Raw genomic sequence first — 26,221 nt, forward strand, 5'->3', positions numbered from 1 at the left:
GGTTCACAAATACAGTTGCAAAGTTATACACTTTTTTTTTTTTTGCAGTTTTTATAGTTGACACTTCGATTTAAAAATGTATGTTTTGTCAGTTTTTCATCCATTTATTTTGTCTAAAAGATATTTTCACTTCCATGGCAACAATTTACACAGGAGCTTGTACGATTGACATGCAACATAAACAGATATAATGCAAGTGGTGATATGGTGACATTTTCTCTGATGAGAAATTTACCTAGTGTTTATGGAAGGAGTCTCAATTTTTAGCACTTTGTAACAGTCAGTGTTACAGCTACAAACATCTGGAGAATGAAAGGCTTTTTGGATTCTCTGTTACATAACCTGCATTTTTTTCTTCAGCTTCTCTGCGAGAGAGAAACATGAGACGATTGTGTGTGACAACTGTTGCTATGATGTAAGTAAGAACAGGAACTTGTATAAGTGTTATAAGACTAGTATATCATCACTCTTATGAGAGTGTCGTTTAAAATTTTTGTGTTTATAACTTTGTGTTCATCAGACTATACTGACAATTAGTAAACAGCTATAAGGGATGTATTTTGAGTCTTATTCCTTTCAGAGTTTTTTCTCATACTGTATATATAATTTATATAATGAATTTACATATTTCTGTTAATCTGCTTTGGGACATTGTTCATTGTTAATAGTGCTATAAAAAATAAAATTTAATTGAATTAATACATGTTGATGCATAATTATTGTTATTGTGAAAACCTTTATGTGTAAAAGTTACACTGCAGAATTCCAGGGTGATGAACAAGCTGCGAGTTCACACAACAACCGAGATAAGCTCTTGTATGTGCACACATAAAGATTTCAAATGTTGCCTCATCACTCATTACTCATTTATCATGATATTCTAATGTAATTCTTGCCAGAAAAATCCCAATTACTGTACTTTACATAGGTGTTCTGTTATCTTCAAATAATTATATTTATATAACTATAAGAATATTTTTTTCCTTTCTCAGTCTAATTAGCTTTTTGTTGGCAATGAAAATTTGTTTCTGGATGAGAACATGGGCAAACAATTGGCATTTATTTCAAACTGATGAACAAGAATCCTTTTCCCAGGCTTGCGTGAATCCTCCAATCCATTCAACAGCCAGAAATCTGCTGCTTCATGATTATTATGAGAGTTCAGCTCTGTTTTTTTGTCAGTTAAAAAGGAAAATACAGTTAGACAGAAGTGAGAGTTTATTTTTTAGAGTTTAATTTGCATTCAGAATCAAACTAGCAAAAATGTAGAAGACAGAAATTTCTGGGGGGGAAAATCCTATTGCCACAAATATCTCCTCTCAAAACCCAGCAAGGTTTAAAGTCCAGGTGCAATAAACATTTAAAAACAAGTTTTGTTTGAACTTTTCTTTGTTTGTATTTTGTTAAAATTACTGTGTGTTTTTGTTTTGTCTCTTTTTACCCCTGTCTCATCACTGATCTGATACCTAATGTGTGCACCTGTTCTGAGTTGATATTTTGTCTATTTATCTCCAGCTGTGTCTTGATTTAGTTCAAATTCAATTCAGATTTATTTGTATAGCCCTTTTAACAATGGACATTCTCTTAAAGCAGCTTTACAGAACATAAGAAACATAATACAAGAAATGGAATATTATACGAAGATTAATATAATACAAAAAATTTATATTAGACTTATATTTAAATGTGATTGTATTTATCTTAAATAAACAAGCCTGAGGTCACTGAGGCGACTGTGGCAAGGAAAAACTCCCTCAGATGGAAGAGGAAGAAACATTGAGAGGAACCAGACTCAAAAGGGAACCTCATCCTCATTCGGGTGACACTTGAGGGTCTGATTATAAATATACAGTCCAACAATTGTGTATTGATTGGGGTTGTTTAGTTGCATCGTCTTGTCATGTATTTGTGTAGTCTTCTTTTTTTAGTTCCCATATGTCATACACTAAATTACAGACTTATGTTTCTGCCGCTAATTAAAATTACAATTATATTTACAGCATAATGAATGCTGGATATACTGTATTTCAACTAGTAACATAGTCTTATTATATATTAAATTAGTATTATTTATTATTGTATAGTAATGTAAATTCACCTGAATTTTTATACTGCATTGATATTTTTTCTTTATTAAACTGCAGTTTTTACTCAATTGTTGGCACACGTATGCTGAATTATTGACCATCATCCCCAAAACTGTAAACACAACACAAACACACAATGCAAAAGTCTGCAAATTTCTAGCAAATGCAACATTTCATTTTTGCACCAAAATGACAAAAGTGAACCAGGAAAAGGAAACAAAAAAAGGTTTTCTGTAAAAAAAGAACAATAAAATTGTCTTGTGTAAATGTAAAAAATAAATAATGCAACTGTCCTTCCTCGTGTGTGTGTGCGTGTGTGTGTGTGTGTGTGTGTGTGTGTGTGTGTGTGTGTGTGTGTGTGTGTGTGTGTGTGTGTGTGTGTGTGTGTGTGTGTGCAAATCAGGAATTCGCTGTAAAATAAATAAGTGCAAGTAACAGAATTTCAATATACTGTATGTAAATTTAGCAACACATCCTTGCATATTTCTGAACCTTTGTAAGTACAGTGGTAATGTACAGGAAGAGGATTGTGACCTAGATAAAGCAGATATTATATGTGTTATCCTACACTGCAAGACTTTTTTCATGCTTTCTATTCCCCCTCTGTTTACTTTCTTATCAATTTTGGCTCTGACTGGAGTCTGCTGTGCAAACCTGAAGATACCTCTGTGGTTTCAAGGAATAGCAGCCGAGTGCAAACACAGCAAAGGGTGAATTCCCTGAGATCTTTGAATTGGGGCTTTTTGTACTTGTCCCTTAATGTTATGGATACCATTTGTGTCTAGGTAAAACTTTGTGATTATCCAATTAAATGCTTCACAGTAGTAGCCACCCCTGTAGTTGGCCCATGCTCCACAGTAGTCTCGCATCACAGCTAAGACATCAGGTAGACTTTAAATCTCAACTTCTAATTTAGTATTGCTACACTGTGTCACATGTGTGTGTGTGTGTGTGTGTGTGTGTGTGTGTGTGTGTGTGTGTGTGTGTGTGTGTGTGTGTGTGTGTGTGCACGCTGAGAGAAATGAAGTCGTCCTTTCCAGAATGGCAACTTGGGCAATCAACATCATTCACTGCAAAATTATTGTAGGTCAAGTCTCAGGGTTCATGTTATCATATCCAAAGTGTGCACTCTAATTACACTGTCACACTGGTGCTAATCTGGTGTCCTAGTAAAAGTTGACCGCAGAAGTTGGAGATGGGATTACAAGGCAATCATCTTTCCCTGAAGATAATAACAATGTTCCCAGAAAGAGAATGAAGGTTCTAAAAATAGTGCTTCTATCCTTGGCCTTTTTGAAAAGGTTACCGTATGTTGTGGCTTTCGTAATTTGAGTCCAGCCTAAGGCGACAGTGAATAATTAATATGCAGGAAGTTAAACCAGATGTAATCTATTTCTAGTGACAAAATACAGGATACAGGACCAACGTCATCTTGCTAATGCTATTAGACTTTTTAGGTGCAAAAATAAGGCAAAGGCCTTGTAGGGTGAACATTCACTGGTTCAGTTATGAACAGGATTTACCATCATGCTGTCATCAAGGCTGTCACAATCAGTTTTTGTCCAATTTTGAATTTCAACTCCACATCAGAGTGTCCCATGAGTGTGCTGATATAAGGAATAACATGTAGAAATAAATACAGGCTTGCCATTTGTTAACATTTTGTCTGTTCAAAGCACACTGGCTCATGTAGTAGACAATACAACTTTTGCTTCAGAAAAGATAAATGATAATATTTTCGGTCAGATTTTACCCTTGATCTGTGTTCTCTGTTTGGGGCCACACCAAATAAACACCCTTTGACTATGATGGGCTTTTACTGTGCTCACCTCCTGGTACATATACACATTATTCTTTTCTTAGTTTTGTTCACTCAGGAAGCCTATTATCCTGACCAGTGTTATGGAAACACTGGGCGCAAGGCACAAATATACTCTGACTGGGACACTAGTGTATACACACACAGAGGGAGAGAGAGAGAGAGAGAGAGAGAGAGAGAGAGAGAGAGAGAGAGAGAGAGAGAGAGAGAGAGAGAGAGAGAGAGAGAGCTTCACATTTCTTTAATTGTGCCTTTAGGCTCATCCCTCTAGGGGACATGAGGAAAGACTGCAAGACAAGAAGACAAGGAAACAAGAACAGGATGGATCTCAGACAAACATATCTGCCGTTTGAGATGAGATGTCCTTCCTCGGTAATGCAAAGTAAAATTTAAAATAACTCCTTGATGACACGATGTACAGAGAGAAACAAATTTGCATAAAAACACTGCGTAATTACACATCGAATAAACTTTGATGACAACATTACTGTATGTGTATATCGCATGTTCTGATGTTGATGCTTTAGTCTACACAAATCTGTAGAATTAGATCTATATATAAATAAGACTGCAAGAAATATTTATGAATGACATTTTTTAGAAAATATCAAATAGTTTATTCATTTTGCAAAAATTCCAACTCAAATGATTGAACCACTTAAATAAGAGAAAGGAGTTTTGCTGTTATTAATACAATATACAATTATTTAAAAACATTGTTTTTTTTTGTTGAAATTATTTTAATTGGCTGTATTTTCTTGTCTAAATTTGTTAATACTACTACTACTACTACTACTACTACTACTACTACTAATAATAATAATAATAATAATAATAATAATAATAATTGTTATTGTTATTATTATTATTATTATTATTATTATTATTATTATTATTATTATTATTATTATTATTATTATTGTTGGAATAAAAGTTGGATTCAATGAACCCTTCAATATGGTTCTATATAAAGAACAGAGCCATTCCTTATATTGAATGTACACACTGCACCACCAAATTGTATTTTTACTGATTTTGTGAATTAATATAATACCTTTACAGCAAGGTATCTGTATAATCTTTCAAAATCTTGATCATGATTGATTCCGGTTTTCTGTTTATTTTCTGTTTTATTTTCAACTATTTTCTACTTGTGTTTCTACTTTTTTTTAACATCGGCTCCTTTAAAATCTGGGGGCTTGGATTGGATTTTGTTGCATAAAAGCATCTTCCAAGAATGATACGATATGTATTTGCCTAAATACTGTATAATATATATTCTGCATGAACGACTTTTTAAATAGAGCAATAACATCAGGGTGGTTTTAAAAGCACACAACTGAGACTAAAAATCTTTGTTATGACAATGGTAATTATGATTATTGTTAGAATGTTTCTAATTATTAAGGGAAAAATGATTTCTGGATTCCAGGAGTACTCTTAGATTAGAAGTAATTACTAATAATTAGAACACCTTCAACTCTCAACAAAACATGGGTCATGAGGTAAATTTCCTCGTTTGTGTCTCAGATTGCAGTAAATAACCTGTAAATCGACCCAGTAACGGACCGCTGGTGAATAAATAATCAAGAATGGAAGAAAGGATTGAATGGTCTTGCAGTAGTTATTCATGAATAAATTCACAGTCATTACTACACTTTGTCAAAGCAGAGAAATAATCAGTTGCTTTCACAAATGTGTAATGATCAAACATGCAGAGAATAATTAAAATATCTCTGGCAAAATGTAAAGAATTGATTAGAGAAGAGTCTTCCTATCTAATGGCTTACAAGTGACCTTTAAATGACTGATGATGCCCTCAAAGATAAACTACACTGTCAATTAATTTCAGCACATTTTGTACATTTTTAGTTTTTAAACTTCTGCACTAAGAAATGTTACTGAGTGAATTATATCTATTGTTGCTGCCAAAAATGCTTGATTTTGCCACAGCTTTTTTCCAAAATCTGCGATGCAGATTGGTAAAACCTAAAGCACCTTTACTTTTAAATTCTTCCTTTTTCAGAAATTCTTCATCCTTCATAGAATGTCATTATTGAGTTTTATATGCTTGAAAATGATTATTTATTGCTAAACTTTATTTATTTAAAAATGTTTTTGTCGCTATGGGAATTGTATGCAAGGCTGTAATAGAAAAATGAATTATAAGCACACATTGGATACTGTTTGCACTTTCTATGCAAGTATTTTTAAAATGACTATTATTGAATTTAAACATTTAAACCCTAATTTAAAAAAAGTTCAAATAAAAAATGATCTAATTTGCATATGTAATGTTGAGGTCGGGCCTCACGGAGACTCCCAGAAGAGTATAACACTAATTAAAAGTGGAGAGACACAAACAAAACTGTTCAAAAGACTGTATGAGTGCTAAATCAGTTCGAATTTAGACATATATGTATGTTCTGTTAATCAGGATAATGTTTCAATGGCTTTTTAAATGTTGGTACTGTATGAGAGGTGTAAAAATGCAGGGGATATTATATACACACAGTAAAAGCACATTTATTCACAGATTTTCCTGGAAAAAGGTTTAAGAAGGTCATCCCTGACTTCTCCAGCTCCAGATTCTCCTGGGAGTCTTCCAGTTATTCCCAAACCAGCTGTGATATTTAATCCAAATATCTTTCCTGGTGTGTCCTGTGAGTAGGATGTGCCTGATACATTTCTAGTGAGACCACCTCAACTGGCTCCTCTCGATTTGACACGGCAGCTCAGACATTCTCCAGAGTATCCAGATACTCAACCCAGCAACCCTGTTGTGGAACTACATTTCCTCTGTCTGTGCTCATGATTTTATTATTTTGGTGACTATCTATAGCTCACACACCCTCTCATTCACTCACGCCAATCACACACTACGGACAATTTTCCAGAGATGCCAATCAACCTACCATGCATGTCTTTGGACCGGGGGAGGAAAGCAGAGTACCCGGAGGAAACCCCCGAAGCACGGGGAGAACATGCAAACTCCACACACAAGGCGGAGGCGGGAATCGAACCCCCGACCCTGGAGGTGTGAGGCAAACGTGCTAACCACTAAGCCACTGTGCCCCCCCCCCCCCCATATTACTATTAAGCAGTGAAATACTCTGCTACAAAATTATAATATCAAGAATCTTCAGTGACTAATGAACTTATTTTATCTTTGAAAAAATGACAGTGGACTAATTTTAATACTGTACCTGTCATTTGGTTACATTCTTCTGCATACACAATAGCTTTTACAGAGCTGACTATCATATTGTGCATGTTCTTTTAGCTAAATATATCCTATTTTCCTCTTTTGGAAGACCAGTGGTGGCTGCAACATGGGGCAGTGGATGCAGACTCAACCTCAACAAATATTAACCCTTACTAGTATACTAACATTCTATTTTGCCAGGGGATTTGAAATAGTCTTATTCAGTTAGAATAAACAAATAAATTATCAAAACTGATATCAAATTAGACTTTCAGTGTGAGAAGTTTTAACCTCTGTTTGCATAATGTTACGCAGAATTTTACTGGTTAAAGATATAAATCAAATAAATAAAGCTTTGTGAGAAAATAAACCTAAGAATTTTTGGGGACTTTCTTGGAATATGTTGGCCAAAAACAGAAATACTGATTGTCTGCTTTCAAATGAGTCTTTACAATGTGATATTCATTTCACATACTTCATAAATTTCACTTCACTTCATACCTCTTTGGAGTGAGCAAAGATTTTTTTAAAATGTTCATATTTGACAGATGATAACTATCCATTGATTTGCTTGCATTTCTGGATATTGTGCAATCATGGTGCAGCATCGTTCCTTCCCCACTTACCTATCATTGAGTTATTATTGCACCTAGTAGCCCAAAAATGAGATCCATACAGTATGGCCTGGAATCGCATGCTCACTCTTTTCATACTGAACATTTTCCATGTATGAGGAGCAGCAGGCAGTATAATTAATTACAGCAATTGCTATATTGGAATAGTTAAAAGATATTAGTTAAAAACAAACAAACTGATTTAAATCTAATAATTTTCTGCAGAAAAGTGTGTGTGTAGAGAGTGTGTCAAACAGGTAAGTCTAAAATAATTCAAAACTAGCTTCTATGCTAGATCTCTTTACCTACTGGCTATTTTGGGGTTGCAAAAGTAAATTTATTAGATAGTAGACTAAAGCAGAAATCATGTGCGGTGGCCTCTGGACTTAATTATGCCTCAGGCTATATGTTTATTAATGTTAGCCTGCTCTAACAAAATGTATGTCCACGAACGTGTTAGTAAATCAGCTCATATATCACTATATCAGTATATTTTGTGGGCATCACCAGGACACAAATCTAGTGTGGATAATTTATATGCTAAATAAAATCTACATCTTTTAATTGTTGACCTGAAGGAAGCAGTGTGGCAATGAGTGCAAATTTAGAGCCTTTTTTAAAACTCAATTCTCTTCTGTCAGATGGTTTTTGTTTTTTTCCATTCTATGCTGGTCCACAGTCATGTCTGAAAGTGAGCTCTGCAAATATAAATGCATATGTGTACCATTTTATCTACACCCAGGTCATAGAAATCTCACACCACGTTGGTTGGAAGCCTTCAGGCATGAGAATTCCTCTTTAAAGTGAAGGATCTGGACAGATAAATAAATTGATTCAATAAGCTAATGGATAACACATTTTAGTATAACAAAGAAAAAACAAATGTTCACCAAGAATTCTTGTAACTGTGTGTGTAAGTGTGTGTAGCACTTTGTGATGACCAGAGGTAATCATATTTTTAAGACTGTCAAATGTCCTCAAATGAGGTTAAATAATTACCAGGCCCAAACAAAAGTGAGGTATAAAAATATTTCCCTATAGTTACTGAGATTAAAGGTCAAGGTTATTGATAGCATTAATTAGCTACAGTAATTAATATGTTAGTAAAATCCTCACAAAATCACTGTGAGGGTGCATGTGTTTAAGTCAGGACCTAGCCTTTGTCCAATAAACTTTCCAAGTCTTTAGCTTTTTGTGAAGAACAAAAAGGACCAACTGTCCTTACTGTATATTGATAGGATTGTGTCTTCCTTCTGGCAACTAAGTTTAAGTTCAAGCTTGGGGATTTAGAATGAAATCATTCATTCATATTCTACCTCTTATCCGAACTACCTCGGGTCACAGGGAGCCTGTGCCTATCTCAGACATCATCTGGGCATCAAGGCTAGAATGAATTAGCAACAGTAGTATTTATATTACTATTTATATTTATATCAAAAGTTATCAGAACATGTGTGAGAACATATGTATCTTTCTGATTTCTGAAGAGCTTCAAAGCATTCACTTAGCATTTTGTGAAGACTCGCAACGATAGAAATGTCCTCAAAAAATGCTGTGCTTTTTTATTTTTTTAAAAAGAATGTAAAGATTTCATCTACTTAGATTTAGACATAAAATGACTTATGTTAATAAAAGGCCCACAAAAAGACAAAAAAGACCCAAGTGTCTGTGTGTGTGTGTCTGTTTGTATGACTGTATGTGTGTTTTTTATGTCACCATAGAAGACATTTTCCTTACAGTAGGCCTAGCCTCAGACACAACACCACCTCTCATAAACCACACTAAAAAAAAGGCACTCTTTATTCATTTATAGTCTATAATCATTTACACATAGCATTCCATCCTGGGACTATTTTATTTTAGTGACATACTGTACTGGCATAGAAGACACAGATTCTCTCTCTTAACTCTCTCCAATGTTGCATCTTAATTCTGAATTAGTCATAGCCAATGGAGCAAATTGCATAAAACCATTAAGTTCCAACTTAATATTCAGTTATTCATATTAAAACACATTATCTGGAAACTACTATGAATTATTCAGTAGTTTAGTAACTGCTGATCTTCAATTTGTAAACATAACAATCTCTATCATTTGCACAGATTGATGCCTTGTTAAGAAGAGACATCTGAGGTGAATGAACAGGAATCGACAGGAAGGCTACAGTTATGTAAATTATCTCTCTTTCCAACCATGGTAAAGTACAATTTCTTATTCACTAAAAACAGTCATTCTGTATTCATATCACCATATATCATCAGTCATTGTATGTTTTCTTTTAATGCCTGATAAATATAAAAGGTTTTGTCTCATAATTTTTTCTCTGGTCTTTATTTAGCCAATTCCATTTAAACCAAACTTTAGTATATACACGGGTTTCTTAACTCTTTCGCCGCCATTGACGAGTTAAAGGGATACACACTCATTTTCAGATCACATAAAAAATGTGTAAGATCACTAATTTTCAGATCACATTAACACAACAGTTTAATGAATAGTGTACTTTAAACTTATTTTAAAACAAACATTTTTTAGCCACAAATATCTGAATAGGGCAGTTATAAAAAAAAAAAATAAGCTTTTAAATTAGTATGACTGGAGCTTTTATATGCACATATTTTTAGTAAAATAAACATAACTAATAAGAGGGTTACATTTTATTTTATTATATTTTATTCTATGTATAATACAGCTAATTCCATTATATTATATACATGAATTAATATGAATCTATTTTTTTGTTAATATTTTTAATATAATTTTATTTATTTTAAGTCCCAATATTTTTGTCCATTTTCTCACTTGAGTCTATTTTTTATAATAAGGAAATGGTAAAAGCATTTCACTGCATGTAGTATTGTGAATGATTGTCTATGTTACCAATATAATTTTAATTTGAGGAACACATCAGGACCCTGAAGCTACAGGGGGCACAGGCTCATTGTAAGGGGGAGTTAGACACTGAAAATGTGACAGAGTATTCAGACCTACTTACAGTATAGATGTGCTTTATAGGCTGCTCCTAAGACTATTCTCATTTTAGTACAAATAAGTTAGGGTCTACTGTAAGTATACCATACTTGTTCCATACACCCTGTTAGAGATTAGTTTGTTATAGCAGTTATTCCAGGTAGAAAACAGGAAGTGCAATTCAATGGTTGGAACCATTTTTGTTAATAAAACAGAGTTTGATGTGGTTGAATTTCTTAAAATGGATTTCATGCGATTTCAGAAAATTAATCTGACTTAATAGCCTGCGAACATTATCATTTTTATACATTCGTTTGTTTTGGTAATTAAATAGTTATACACCAAAAATTTACCTGTCTAAGGATAGGCTGGAGCACCTTACTACTACCATCACTGCTTCCTTACTAACTTTACCACCATCACTATCACCACAAATTACCCCTGCCATCACCACAACTACTACTTTTACTATATTACTACTACTACTACTACTACTACTACTAATAATAATAATAATAATAATAATAATAATAATAATAAGAAGAAGAAGAAGAAGAAGAAGAAGAAGAAGAAGAAGAAGCAGCAGAAATACTAGAATTTTGAGCAAAAATTTGATTTGTGTGAAAGATTTTCTCCAAACATTACAGCTAGAAAAGAACACCATTTCTTGAATACCTCCTCTCAGTTAAATTTCTTGCCTGTGGTGCTAATAGCACTGAACCTAATGACATGAAACATCAACACTCACTGCTGCATATTTTTCCTTCATTTGAAGTAATAATAATAATAATAATAATAATAATAATAATAATAATAATAATAATAATAATAATAATAATAATAATAATAATTCCCACAGCAGCATTTATGTGTGCATTTTATTGCACTCTTGGAGACAATTGTTTGCTTTTGTGCTTCTTGCTAGATGCAGAGGAGAGTTCTGCATGAAGAAGAAGCAAAGCTAAGCCACCTGGTCATAATGCAGATGTCATACCACCGGAAAATGCTGTCATTTCTTCTAAGAGGTGAATTGTGTGTGGGGGTGCGCTATGGCGAATTGTTCGATAACGAGCGTTTCTGTGACAGGTTTGCTTGCTAGGGGGTTTGTTATTAATGAAATATATAGAAATGGAGTCTCTTACAGTGAGCCATGACTATTTGGTAATAAACATGGGTGGCATGACACAACTGAAAAAAATTATACCATAAAGGTATCCATGTTAGGAAGCAAGAGTTGAATTTAAAGGCGGTATGTTGTGAAGTGACTGGTACAGATTTGACAGTATGGCTTCAGATTTCACTACAAAACAAAAAAGAAACTCATGCAAGGGTATTGGTAGAGTAGATCTTTCTTTGAAGAAACTCAAGAAAAAGTGCAACAAAAACAAAAAACTATATTTAAATATTGCACAATAAAATTATGTTGCTGTGTTTATAGATACAGCGATATTCCATTGTAATTCACCAGTTGCTATACTACTGGTTGCTACTGGTTAACGTTTATTAATGGCTGGTGCAACTACAATTATATTTTTTTTTCCCACTAAAATAAGACACCCTGGAAAGAATTTTTTTTTTCCTAGAAAAAATTCACCAGTGTACTATATAAATATCTTTACTCCCATTAGTAGTCGTTGCAAGTTGCTCCATATTTGTATAAAGTTACATTTTTCACGTTGCTGGACACGGCCACATCTAGTCACCAATGTTTGCTCATTTAGTCTGAAGTTGGCTGTTCATATAGGTCACGAATGATCTCTGTTGCTTTGCCTCTGCAGGTCATTATACATGTGAACAGATTCTTGGAGTTAGAGCATGGGTCATCCAGGATATCATTAGTTTGCTCATTGTTGCACAATCAAAGCCTGTGTACATCCTGTATATGCATACCTACAATAGTAAGAATAATCAATGAAAATAATACTTATACATATAAACATTTAAACAGAGGAATATCATGGTACACCTTAACTGCCAAACCAGATGACAGAAGGTTACACATTTTTCAAGACCTCCGACCTTGCACTGAGATAAAGGACGTATTACAGGTGATGGAGATAGATCAGTCTTTCTTTTTTTCCTATTTTTTTTCTTTTGAACCTATTAAGCTCATTCAGCATTGCTTTCGCATGCCCGTACATCAGAAATACATTTAAATCGCTATGTCTGAGAATGACAGCAAATATATCACAAGGATTTAGAATGTTGTCACTCTAAACTGGGGGCAGGTGGCTTTTCAGTCAATATTGACCTCTAATGCACTAAGTAAAAAAGCTTGTACTGCCACACAGATGGAGAGAACATGTTGAAAAATGAAAATCTTGCATGTGCTTTTCATGGCGTTGTGGAGTTTTATTTCTTTATTTTCCTCTTTAACTATAAAAACATGTTAGAATATAACATTTTAAGCAAATATTAGAGCAGGTCTACTAGCTGAGGTGGAGCTTCTTAAGTAATAGCAAGAAATTGATTTTTCCGTTTAATCCTTGAGTCTTGCCATGATGTTTAATGAGACTGTGTGTGTAGAAATAATATTAATGAGACAAGAAATGCCTTTTGGAGTATATACATCCTTTCCTTTATTTGATATAAGATGGCAGCAATACTATACATACAGTATAATCATGTAGATACAATTCAAGAGCTTCAGTTAATGTTAATGTCAATGACCAGAATGAGAAAAATAAACTAAATGTGATCTCAGTGACTTTGACAGTGGCATGGTTGTTAGTACCAGATGGTTTGATACTGTATGATTATTTCAGAAACTGCCGATCTCTGGAGATTTTCATGCACAGCTGTTTGTAGAGTTTATACAGAATGGTGAAAAATGTTGCAGTTCTTTGGTTGAAAATATTTTCTTGATGGGAAAGGTCAGAGGAGAAGGGCCAGGCTCACAGGAAGTATAAAGTAAGTCAATTAATTGCTCTTTACAACTCTGGTGAGCAGAAATGCATCTCAAATGCACAACATATGGAAACTTAGGTGGCAGGTGGCTACTACAGAAAGAGACCAGTTTGGGTTCAGCCAGACATGTACTGTATGTACTGTAGGAATAGGAAAACATATTAATGTGAATGTTTATAAGAGGAAATGGAAATCTGTTTTCAAAAGATTTGTCAACATCTCAGAAATAAATCATTTTTATAAGTTTGCTAGTCAAAATGGCTTGCTAATGTAAGTAATTAGAGAATGGTTTAAACACTAAAGTCAGAGCTGTTGTAGAAGAATAAGAATTTGAATCTGAATCTACAGTAGAAACTAACTGATGTTCAATGTGGATTTCAAAAGTAGATTTTTGACCCTTTTTCTTCGTGTGTGTGTGTGTGTGTGTGTGTGTGTGTGTGTGTGTGTGTGTGTGTGTGTGTGTGTGTGTGTGTGTGTGTGTGTGTGTGTGTGTGTGTGTGTGTGTGTGTGTGTGTGTGTGTGTGTGTGTGTGTGTGTGTGTGTGTGTGTGTGTGTGTTTATGCTTTAACGTTCTCTGGAGCGTTGAGCTCATGAACGCTTCCTCGCGCATCACAGCGACTCCGCGCTCCAACAACTGCACGAGCTAAACGCGAAAAGAGCACGCGCGCTCGCAGATCCGCAAACTCGAAAAGAGCACGCGCGCTCGCAGATCCGCACACAGTTTTAATTGCTTGAGGCAATGCCACAGTAACAGAGCTTGTAATTACACACCACACTCCCAGGCTGCCTCCCAGATCGTTCATTGCTTACTCCTGATTGTCTTTATGTTGCTCTGCCTTCCCAACTGCATGCTATCCAACGGCACGTGACACTTTTCAGTAAACTACACGTTAAAACAATGCAAGTCTTTCAAATCTCTACTAATTCAGTCTAAAACCTTAAATATCATGCGTGCAAAGTGTCGAAAGGTTCTATTTTTCACTTGTGGTGTGAGATGTTAAAGTTGGTCTATATTACAGTGAACATGTTATACATCCTCCACTAATGCGAAGGATGAATGCAAATAGCATTAATGTCATGTCCAGGTTTTATACACATACACATATATGGTAAACCAGGATAAAGCTGCAGAATATGTGTGAATATAAGTTATAAAAAATATAAAAATGTAAGTAGATATAAGTAGATAACAGATAAGTAGATAATATCTATAAACTAGATGTGGATAATTAATTTTTGCAATTGGCAATGCATTATGTTTCTTTATTATTATTATTATTATTATTATTATTCTTCTTCTTCTTCTTCTTCTTCTTCTTCTTCTTATTATTATTATTATTATTATTATTATTATTATTATTATTATTATTATTATTTGTGGTTGTTGTTGTTTGTTTGAAGTGATTATATCCAAAGTCCCCAGTAACTGGACATGCATTTGCGTAGCAAGGTGCATTGCGTAAGTGAGACGTGAGACGTGAGAAGTGAACGCAGACAGGTTCGTCACCGAGCAGAAAGGCGCGTGAGCTTTCCAACTGCACAGCGCGGTCGCTTGGGCGCGCGAGTGCGCGAGACACTAGAACCGGTCGAACTAGTGAGGGAGGCAGACATCCATGCAGTGCTTCGTCATTCTCGTAGCCTACGTATTAATGAAACGCAAGTAGTTCAGGAGAGACTGGCTGAGCGCAAAGCGATCTGTGCATGGAGAACGGAGCTTGTGGAAACATTTCTTTAGGAAGAAGAAGAAGAAAAAGAGCAGAAAGGACCGCAACTGAGACGGAACCGGATGCATGAAAAGGAAAAGTTCATTCTTACAGTATGATGCAGGAATTAAAAAAACAAACATTGTTTTTCGTGGATCGCCTAAACGCATTGTGACGCACAGAACTGAGTGGTGAAGCGCACGTATGTATGGACACTTATTAAGGATTTGGAGACACTGATTGTGCACGAGATCAGGGATTCCCTTATAAACCGGAGAAAGGAAAACCAGGCGAATGCAATTAGGCTTTCATTAAGATGTAGCCTGAAGTGCGCACCGCTTCCCAGAACCAACCGTGCAGAATTCTCTCCCAGGCACTATAATGAATCCAGCATCCTAGCTCTTATACATTACATTCAGACAGAGTTGGAACATGTGGAAGTGACTAAAGACGAAGGCGAACGCATGCTTTCTTCCTTTACAGAGCTTCATTAGGTTCCTCTGGGTGTTGCTCCAAGCCTGAGACATCAGGGAGGTTTCGGCGATCATGCATTTCCTTCTGCGTCCTCAGGTGAGTCTGAGATTTCATATCTGTCTCTGAAAGAATGCGAGTGGAATAGAAAAAGAAGGACTTTTCAGTTTGGATTTGTGGGCAAACTGTCAAAAAATAAACATACAAAAAAAAAAAAAGCGCTGTCACTGAATGAAGCATGAGGGTAATTAAGAAAACATTCAGAGCATGTGACAGTTCTGGAGGCATTTCTAATACGAGCTATGTACAAATGCATACACACAGCACAGCACGTCTGCAAATAATGAGGGCAAAATAATGATTATACATTTACAAAACACTGGAAGTTCCTCAAATTAACATGATGCAAAAGAAAAAATGAAGCATCTGCCAGGAGGGACCTCTGAGCGCACTTCCAGGAACCTCTGGAGGTGTGTTTAAGTGCTCCACAGAGAGATTTTTAATGGACTGTTTGTTTTCTGTAGGTTGGCTTCATTAGCTATAAGAACAGAGCAGAGATGTGGTAGGTCAGTGAAGATTTTTTTATTTCTGGTATTTATGCATCAATTGTGAGATGCAATGAGCTGTGGAGGACTTGTTAGGGTGAATTCATAAGTCTTAAGAGTCTTTCAGTTGCCCCTCTGAATTCTTCTTTTTTTTCATTTTTTAAGGGTTCTTTTATTGTCAATTGGGTTCTTTCTTTCTTTCTTTCTTTCTTTCTTTCTTTCTTTCTTTCTTTCTTTCTTTCTTTCTTTCTTTCTTTCTTTCTTTCTACGATTGTCTCTTTAGCTTTCCTTCCTTCATTTCTTCCTTCCTACTCTTTTCATGTTGCAACTGTTTTTGCTAATTTTGTTTCAGCTTTATAGACCCTGTGAACCATTAACACAGTTTCTTCCTTAATTTTTTTTTCCATTCAGCATTTTGGAAATCTTTAGACTGTTCTCTCTCTCTCTCTCTCTCTCTCTCTCTCTCTCTCTCTCTCTCTCTCTCTCTCTCTCTCTCTCTCTCTCACACACACACACACACACACACACACACACAAATCTAAGTATGCCTGTAATTAAAAATAATAAATAAATAATTGATAAGCAGCTCAACCTGAGTGCTGTGCTGCCCGGCATCAATATGTATTTGCATTTCTGAAACGATGTAATGCAGTAATGCAGTGGACACGATTGGGACATAATGGCAGAAGGGTACGCCATCTGTGGTAAAATACATAAAATGTAACATTTCACAGAATTTCAGTTGACTCATATAGAGGTGATTAAGTGTGTATGTTATGTAATTCCAAGAATAAACTGAATAGAATGTTCATTAGTGTTGTTAACAAACCTCAGCACTCCACTCCATTCTGGAGGTCTATTAGACCGGTACAACTGGTTAATATCAAACCTTTATCATATATATATATATATATATATATATATATATATATATATATATATATATATATATATATATATATATATATATATATATATTCACTTTAGTGGGAGAACATATTTCGGTGAAGCTCGTTGCCAAGAATATGAAATCATTCTTAATGAGAATAGTCATCTTGCTTGTCATTTATATTTTGTTTCTCCACTGAATCAGTCAGTGGATTAACTTTCATCTAAGAAGAACAAGATGTTCAGTCAAATTCTGTATTTCATACATTTAAATTCTCTTGTGTGAGCCCACTTTTCAAGCCATGTCAAGAACAGATAAATTTTTATTTTGAAAAAAGAAGATCAACCCAAAGATCCAGTTTTTGTCGATCAGATCATCTTAAATCCTCCAAGAAAAAGATTGGAATTGATCTACTCTGCTGTGAAATAATCATGCACCATGCACCGTTGGCTCTCTTTCCTGGGGTCGTGACCCTAAATGGACTTGTGGATTTATGATGTCATTCCTTTCATATAAACGTGATTGAGAAAATATTTCATCATAATTCAAGTGGCCAGATTAGCATTACTTTTTATTTACATATATTTTATTAGCCCTCTTGAGCCCAGCTTGAACAGCAGTGTTGTGACCAACACGCTGTCTTGTTAAAGTGATTTTCACATTAGACATTGGATGTCCAGGATTCCCTGTATGTGATTAGTTTAAAGCTATATTCACACATACAATGATTTTATTGCTTCTAATCTCTAGTACTATGAAGTCACTAGGAGGTGTTCCTAATACTGGTTGGCATAGTAATAATGTTTATCAGTGGATGGTGCAATTAGCACATTCCACTCATTGACAAATCAGTTGTGTTGATGCCAAAATGTGCAGGAAGGGCATTTGTATATGACGTGATGAAGAAAAAGCAGTGTGCGCTCTACTGTGTTCTCTGACATCGGTAGTCGCTGCACCGCATCACTACAAATTTTCATAAAGTTCTCTGAACTTTGTCATGTCACTGGACATGCCCACCAGAACAGTCGTTGACGTTCATGTCACCAGAAGTCATCAATTATTGAAAATAAATGATCTCTGGCAATTTTATCAGTGCATGTCATGGGCTCTTTCGGCTAGACATTGATATACATGTTTTGCTGATCTCCTTGGCATTTAGTCAATACAATATTACAGATTCTTAGATAATAAACAAAATAAATAAGAATAATAACCATCTAATAATAGAAATCTTTAACCTTGTTGGTGAGAGAAGTCAGAGAAGAATGTCCTGACTGGTTTTTGCTCACAGAAAAGCTATGGAAACTGAAATAAGTGACTATAAGTGACGTGACATACGGCTAAGTATGGTGACCCATACTCAGAATTTGTTCTCTGCGTTTAACCCATCCAAAGTGCACACACACAGCAGTGAACACACTCACACAGCCATTTATGCTGCAGCGCCAGGGGAGCAGTTGGGGGGGTTCGGTGCCTTGTTCAAGGGCACCTCATTCGTGGCCAGCCCGAGACTTGAACCCACAACCTTAGGGTTAGGAGTCAGGCTCTCTAACCATTAGGCCATGACTTCACCCTTATAATCTAAATAAGTACTCATAACAACTGTGGTGAGCTGAAAAGCATCTCAGAAAAAAATTGAATGTGATTGCCTAGGAAGGAATTTGTGTTTCAAAAATATTTCACAATTTATGCTAACCAGCCTAGCAATTGCATTTAAAGGGGGTCCAGTCCTGTCAGCGAAGTTGCCAAAAACTCAATCAAACAGGTTTTTTGCTAATCAGCCTTAATATGAATTCATTTTTTTATACTATAATGCCTTTGTTATTACCAATCCACATATTGCCTGATCTGTCACTCCACTCCTTTAGAACTGGAATCAGATTCATGTCAACTCAAAGGCTTTAACCCAATCAGTCTGTTTGGCCACTGTCATTAAAGACAATCTATTGAAGGTGAGTGAGGACACATTGATTTAATAACCTTGTAACAGGCCGGTCATGTGCTTTTAGTAAGCCTGTCTCTTTTCTGCATGTAACTCTGCTCTGGAGAATGAAGGAATAGTTGGATGGAGAAATGGTTTAAGAACTATTCAGGTAGCTCCTCTGAGCATGAAAGAACAGCTTGATTGGCTGGCAAAATCGTGAGAGTTATACTGAGGTCCTATTTATTTCCAGGCTCAATCCATGGGCTGAGCTATTTGCTTGTGCTCCTGCAGTGGTGCCAGTAGGTAAGAGTATCTCATTATTCCCTCTAGTGCACACCACCCAGCCTCCATCACCCAGGAGAGCAGTTTTATCACAACCTGCTCTGCGCCAATAAAAGCGAACAGTCAAGGAGCTGAGATGCCGGGAAGTCATACAATGCCTTTGCTAGCGGTAACACTTTCCTTCCCAGCATTAGAAAGCATTGTAGCATTTAAGCAGTCATAGACATGGACCGTTGGTACAGTATATGATGCTTTTATGGCAATACTGGTGCTTAAAAATGTGGAGCTAAAGACCTTAAACTGGCATTCATTCAACCAGGTATTGATAATAAAATTTCACTCCAGTTTCTAAACCGATGATTTAAATCATTTTTGTCCTGAACTGTTTGGCATAATAACAACCAAGCAGAGAAAATATCCCATTACTGCTTAGGTCATCTCCTCATTGTGGATTATTGTTCTGCAACCTGTAATGTTTTATTTCTCATTATTTCTCCACAGCAGTTTGCCAATGATTGTAATTTATTAAGACATTATGCTTTTAAACAACCTGTAGATTCAGAGATATGTCATGTAATGATGTATCATTATAGCCACAATAATAATCGTACTCTGGGCTGACACTGGAGATGCCTTCCTTTAACACTTTGGAAATGTTTCCAGTAGACTTTTTTCAATTAGCATAAACAAATGAATTATTTTCTGGCTGGAGGTCAGATGTAAAATGAGTCAGGACACTTAGTGCATCAGAAAGCAAAAATGGGTTTAATATCACCAAAATATTTTGTTTTGTGGAACATTTCTATGACTATATTGCCCCTAGTAGGCTAGGTAAAAACAAAATACTTACATTCTTAATGTGTTGTGAGTGTCTACTTTCATATGAGCCTTTAACCACCACTGTGGAGTTTGACATGACAAAGAAGTTCAATGCTGAATATGGACAGAATTTTTTTTTTTGTCTCTGATGAAAAAGAGTTATATGCTTTGAATTTTGTTTGTTATTAAAATGTTCAGCATATAAGTCAAGATGTAAGTGGCTGCTCTAGATAATGGTCTGATCAATAAGATTCAAGCAATAAGATTCATAGTACACACAACGCTTGGAATGCTTGGATTCACAATAACAAATATTCAGAGAAAATAAATCGTCTCCTTGAATAGAGAAGATAAGCCGCACTCGAGGGGATTTCATAGATTTTCTTTTCAGAGTCAATTACCGTGTAGTTAGATATTTTCTTGTTGAAGAAATCAAATGTTAGATTTTGCCGAGTCCTGTGTGGCTTAAAAGCATTTTGTGTTTTTAATGTTTTCTTCTTATCGCTATTTTAAAAAAAAACATGAACCAACTTCATCAAAATTGTATGGAAATGTGTCTGTTTAGATTAGACCTTGCCTACCAATCTCGCCTCGGTTATGTGCATACAGTACTGGTTGTGTCGTATAAGAAGCAAACGCAGCAAAAGATCTGGCAAAGCTTTCAAGCCCAGATTGCAATTTGCACACAGACTATCTGTGTGTCGAACCTATTCGGTTCAGTTTGTCAGCTACAAGCTGTGGAACTCTGTGCGATGTTCCTGCGCTGTCACATCACCATCAAAACAAAAGCCGATTCCACACACTGTATGGATGACAGCAGTGTTTTACAATGTTGAAATGTCACAAACGACGACTAAAAGATGTTGAGTCAATGGAATGGAAGGTGACTAAATTCATCCACGATTATTTTCCCAATGGATCAGTCAAGAGAACAGATGACGAAGTGGATAAAGTGTGTAATGGAGACGGTGCTGATTATTATCAGTTGACTAAAATTTTAAATCTACATACAGATATTAGGTTATAAATATAACGGTTCGTGGTATTTAGAGTGGAACTGGAATGAAATCTTTAAATGAAATTTCCCATCTTTTTTACTTTTAGCTAAGTTAACCATAATTTAAAATGTCACATTTTTATTTTTCCAAATAATAAGCCTTCTATGCCAGTTTAGGGAAGCTTTTAAATGTCTAGCCATATAATGGGAAACGTAAAAAAAAAAAAAAATCAGACAAATTTATGCAGCAGCGAGTATTTTCAAAGAGCAGCAAAATGTGTTAAAGCGCTTCTTACAGAACACTCTCTGGACTCCAGCCACATCCTTAAAGCTCATCGCAGCCTTAATGGCTTCCTCTCTGTGTTCTCTGCTTTTGTCTCTGTGTCACTCCTGAATGTTGATCTCAAAAGCTCTGCAGTTAATTCCTCAATTGTGGAAAACAGCCATATCATGAATGACAGTAATTCACAAAGCATATTCGGTTCATAATCAAAAAATGTTTATGTAGAGATTGCACCATAGGTTTCGAGGTATAACCACAACTAGCTTCCATGCTACTGTACTGCCATCTGTCTCTGTGTTTCTCAGGGAAAGATAGTGACAGGACTGGTCTATTAAGATTCATTGAAACATTTTCCAATGTAGCCTCTACGCATGAAGCAGGATGTAGGAACACATGGTTTTAGTGGTGATATGGGCAACAGACAAACTCGCAGCGGACATGTAGGTCAGAGTGCGAACAGGCTCTTGGAGTGGATGTGTACAAACAAGATCGGATGCAAATGAGCAGAGCAGGAAATAAGCAAAGTTCAGCCTGCACAGAGGACTTGGCAAGAACGAGCATATAGAGCATAACAGTCCTGGGAAATAGTGCCCTGATGTAGGCTGGTGTCATACAGATTGTAGGGTGCAGTGATGGTTAGTGGTTATTAAATTAAAAGAAGTACATCCTTCTATTATAGATGAAACTGTATATACTTATCATGAAGGGGGTTTATATTAATGCGTCCGTTCTAATGTGTTGTGGCCCATTCACAGGTTTTTTGAATGAAAACCTCATGTTTTCCTTTTTGTTTAATTTTCAGTTACTCCTCATTCACTTAGATGAAAGCTACGCTAGTTTGCTAGCTTTTAAACAACACATTTTACTTAGTGTTTATTTACTTACTATTTATTTTTTTAAAAAAAAGCATCCTGTGTTGGAGGCAAATGGACAGATGTTCAGTCCTGATTTACTGATTGGTAGATGGTTACGAGGTACCGACACCTTTCTGTGAATTCTACCAATCACCATGAGGAGAAACTGTACAACTGTGTGGGGCAAGCGATGAGTGTACTGTGTAGTGAACAAGAAGGTATTATTTTAATTGTTAAATCCTGTTATCCAATGAGAATTAATGCATCGTTGAATTAAAACAGCGAGTAGACGAACGTGCAGCTTTGACCCACCAGCTTCATGAGCTGTGTATTAGCTCTGTGTCAATGGCTTTAATGGAGAATTTCACACCGTCCCTTACAGCTCATTCTATTTGAAGCAAAGGTTTACATTTCAATGAACAAACAGATCTATATTGATTGATTTGGATCATTTTATGAACAAAAATAAGAATTGAATTATGTCCCGAGATTGATTGAGACTGAGACATTTCATTAGCACATTTCCAATACAGTTTTAGGGGAAGCTGTGTTTCCCGTGTGGAGCTTGATGGATCCAGCATGACCCTGACCCAGATCAGGACCATTTCCCATGAATAAGAAGCAGGTGGCAGTGGTCAGTAAATGGGTGACTGTAAAAACTAACGCAGACGGAGGCTGCTGGGGGTGTGACAGACAACGTTATTATATAACCGATTATATAACCATGTAGGGTCAGTATCTCAGTGCTTCCACATGTGGGAGAGATTTCACACTGCCTCATTAAACCATCAACTGTTGCTGTTCCACCAGTAAAACAGTGGTATTAAGCCTTGACTAATGTCTTGGAAGCATTTCATCTTATCACAGTTTAATTGCTTTGCTTAAATCTCAATCACTCAGTCACTGCTCTGGGGATCAGCGACACAGGAAGGTTTTCTTATTAAAATCTTCTCCAGGAACAAGAACATTATTATTATTATTATTATTATTATTATTATTATTATTATTATTATTATTATTATTATTATTATTATTATTTGATTGATTGATTGATTTATTCTTATTTATTTTGTATGTTATTATTATTATTATAATTATACTGAATTCTAATTATGGTTTATTTCAATAATACAATGTACATTATGCATTATGTCAAAACACCTGCCATGCAAAAGGAAAAGAAAAAAATGTCCAGTTATTTAAATTAGAAAATTTGTCTCAGCTGTCTGTTCTTTTTTTGTTTGTTTGTTTGTTTGTTTGTTTGTTTTTAAATCCCATTTAATAGCCAATATTCAACAACATTAAAGAAGCATCTCTATAAAAAAGATTTTGCTTTGGTCGGTTTGTGAGACTTTTGCAAAGTGAATATTCAAAGTGCTTGAAACACATAAAAAAATCTTGTTTGGGAAAATGTAATTATGTAAACTATGCTCTGTAGATGAATATATGAGTTTATGAATAGTTAAATATATTTTTAAAATAGTGTTTGTTCTGATTGGATAATTTGTTGAAGCTTTCTTTGAACATAGAAGGTTTTGTGTAGAAATGATCTAACTGCTTTAAATGCAAGAAAAGGATATGTTCTTATGACTAAGATGATACCACAATCAGAAGTAAGCATGCTCTATGCCAGTATTTTTAGTTTATTATTATTATTATTATTATTATTATTATTATTATTATTATTATTATTATTATTATTATTATAGTAATAAAATATAAACTTATCAAAAATCACAAATCCAATATCTGTATGTGCATCTGGATTTGGATAAGAATCAGAAGTGGTCGTGGTCTAGATCAGAAAGTTCAAGACAAAGTCTTAATTACGAGTTGGAAAAATTGATTTACGAGTTTCCATTAAGCGTTCAAAGTAACTGAGTAAGTTATCTTTTAAAATGATAGTTTGATCTTTTTTAAATCAGGGAGTTTTTGTTTATAGAAGACAATAGCCATATTTAGATTCACGTCAGTTTTCAGAAAGGTCAGAAAAGTCAGACAGGCTTTCACAAACTACTGTGATGCTGTCAATGTGGAATAATAAATAAAAACATATTTTTTATAGAGATGTGGTAGAAATATCGTTTTATTCTGGAGCTCGGTAAGGGACTGTGCACTGTAAGTTAGGCTACAAAACTTTAATTTCATTCCAAAAATAATTAAAAAATGGTTTCAATCTGTTAATTATTAAAAGCAAATCAGGAGAAAATGTCCTGTTTCTTCTTTGCTGCTTAAAAAACCCCAATTTAAATCAGGAGAAAACAAACCAGAAGAAATGTCTGAATTGTTTAATGCATTATGCATATTACACAAAATGATGGTAGTGAAAGCTGATCCTCATGTACACAGACACTCTAAAATACCTTAAGCAGAGATCAAGTAACAATGGCCTTGTAACCGTGCTCTAATATATCTTTAAATGTGGCACAAAAAGGTCTTTCATCTTCATTAATATCTGAGTCCATGATCCAAGGATATGGGGAAACAGAAATATAAGAAATACAAAAAGAATATGTAAGAAAACTTAAGCTGAATGAGACTGAAGTCAACTTTCAGGATGACAGAATTCCTCTTTAGTTTGGTTCATTAGTTTAATTTATCTAGGGTCCAAGGCCACTTTTACTTGATCACTTAATCACTTGAGAAATAAAATTTGATGGCTTTGTTAAAATGTCTTTGTATTTGTAGAAACCTGTGTTTGTCTTTATATTGCACACTTATTAATTCTGAGTATGCATCATAAAGGTATGCATCATTAATGCAAATATTAATTAACTGTTGCTGTTTTTTTAAATTGGGGGGCATGGTGGCTTAGTGGTTAGCACATTTGCCTCACATTTCCAGGGTTGGGGGTTCGATTCCCGCCTCCGCCTTGCCTATGTTCTCCCCGTGCCTCGGGGGTTTCCTCCGGGTACTCCGGTTTCCTCCCCCGGTCCAAAGACATGCATGGTAGGTTGATTGGCATCTCTGGAAAAATTGTCCATAGTGTGTGAGTATGTGAGTGAATGAGAGTGTGTGTGTGCCCTGCGATGGGTTGGCACTCCGTCCAGGGTGTATCCTGCCTTGATGCCCGATGACGCCTGAGATAGGCGCAGGCTCCCTGTGACCTGAGGAGGTTCAGATAAAAGTGGTAGAAAATGAATGAATGAATGTTTTTTAAATCCAGTTATGTTTAATCAATGAAGCTATACATCAAAGTTGCATTTTATACATAGAACCTTTCTTCAAATTCTGTGTATTAGGAATATGCTACTAAATGATTCATTCATTTTTCCAGAACATGAATAAAAGAATTTAAGTGTTCCCATTCAGGCTGTAAAGTCAGTTCTGACATCGCACTATTTTTCACACTGACATTTAATGCAGCAGCTCCATATTCCAGTATATCATCCCAAGTAATTCCTGGTTTAACTGAATTACCCTGGATGTAGTTCTTCTTGGCTCTGTTGTGTATAATCTTTTCCTTTCTTCTTTCTCCTTCTTCCCAGACAAAAGCCATTTACCATTTAATAGTAACTGAAAGACATAAAAGCTGCTGAGGCAATGTGTGTGTTTCAGATCATATATTGATTGACAGTGTCATTTCCCTGTTATGTAACACTGGCAGTGCTAGTGCTGGAAAAAGTTATGTTTCTAGCAAAAAAAAATGTAAAAATGACAAAGTATTATGATTGAAGGTTTTGTGCTGTCTGTTGCTAGTATGGAAACCATCACTATTTTTAAAATGGCTCTGATTAGCAGTGAATGGTATTGCAATTTGCAGAAGAGACACACTTTTCATGTCAGATTTAATGAAACGGTCTAAAATGAGTTGACTTTACTTTCCAGGAATTTTAACATTATTAGCTATC

General features: G+C 35.3%; 1 protein-coding gene across 1 annotated transcript in view; it reads left to right on the forward strand.

Moving 5' to 3' along the window:
* Window positions 1–15,116: 15,116 nt before the first annotated feature.
* The window catches only part of crhr1 (corticotropin releasing hormone receptor 1), a 133,788-nt gene continuing 122,683 nt past the window's right edge, over window positions 15,117–26,221 (forward strand). The window contains exon 1 of the mRNA XM_027138956.2: window positions 15,117–15,876. Within this exon, the coding sequence (XP_026994757.1) occupies window positions 15,853–15,876 (24 nt within the window). The 5' untranslated portion in view covers window positions 15,117–15,852. The remainder of the gene's footprint in view (window positions 15,877–26,221) is intronic.

This window comes from Tachysurus fulvidraco, chromosome 15, assembly GCF_022655615.1.
Source record: "Tachysurus fulvidraco isolate hzauxx_2018 chromosome 15, HZAU_PFXX_2.0, whole genome shotgun sequence".
NCBI lineage: Eukaryota > Metazoa > Chordata > Actinopteri > Siluriformes > Bagridae > Tachysurus > Tachysurus fulvidraco.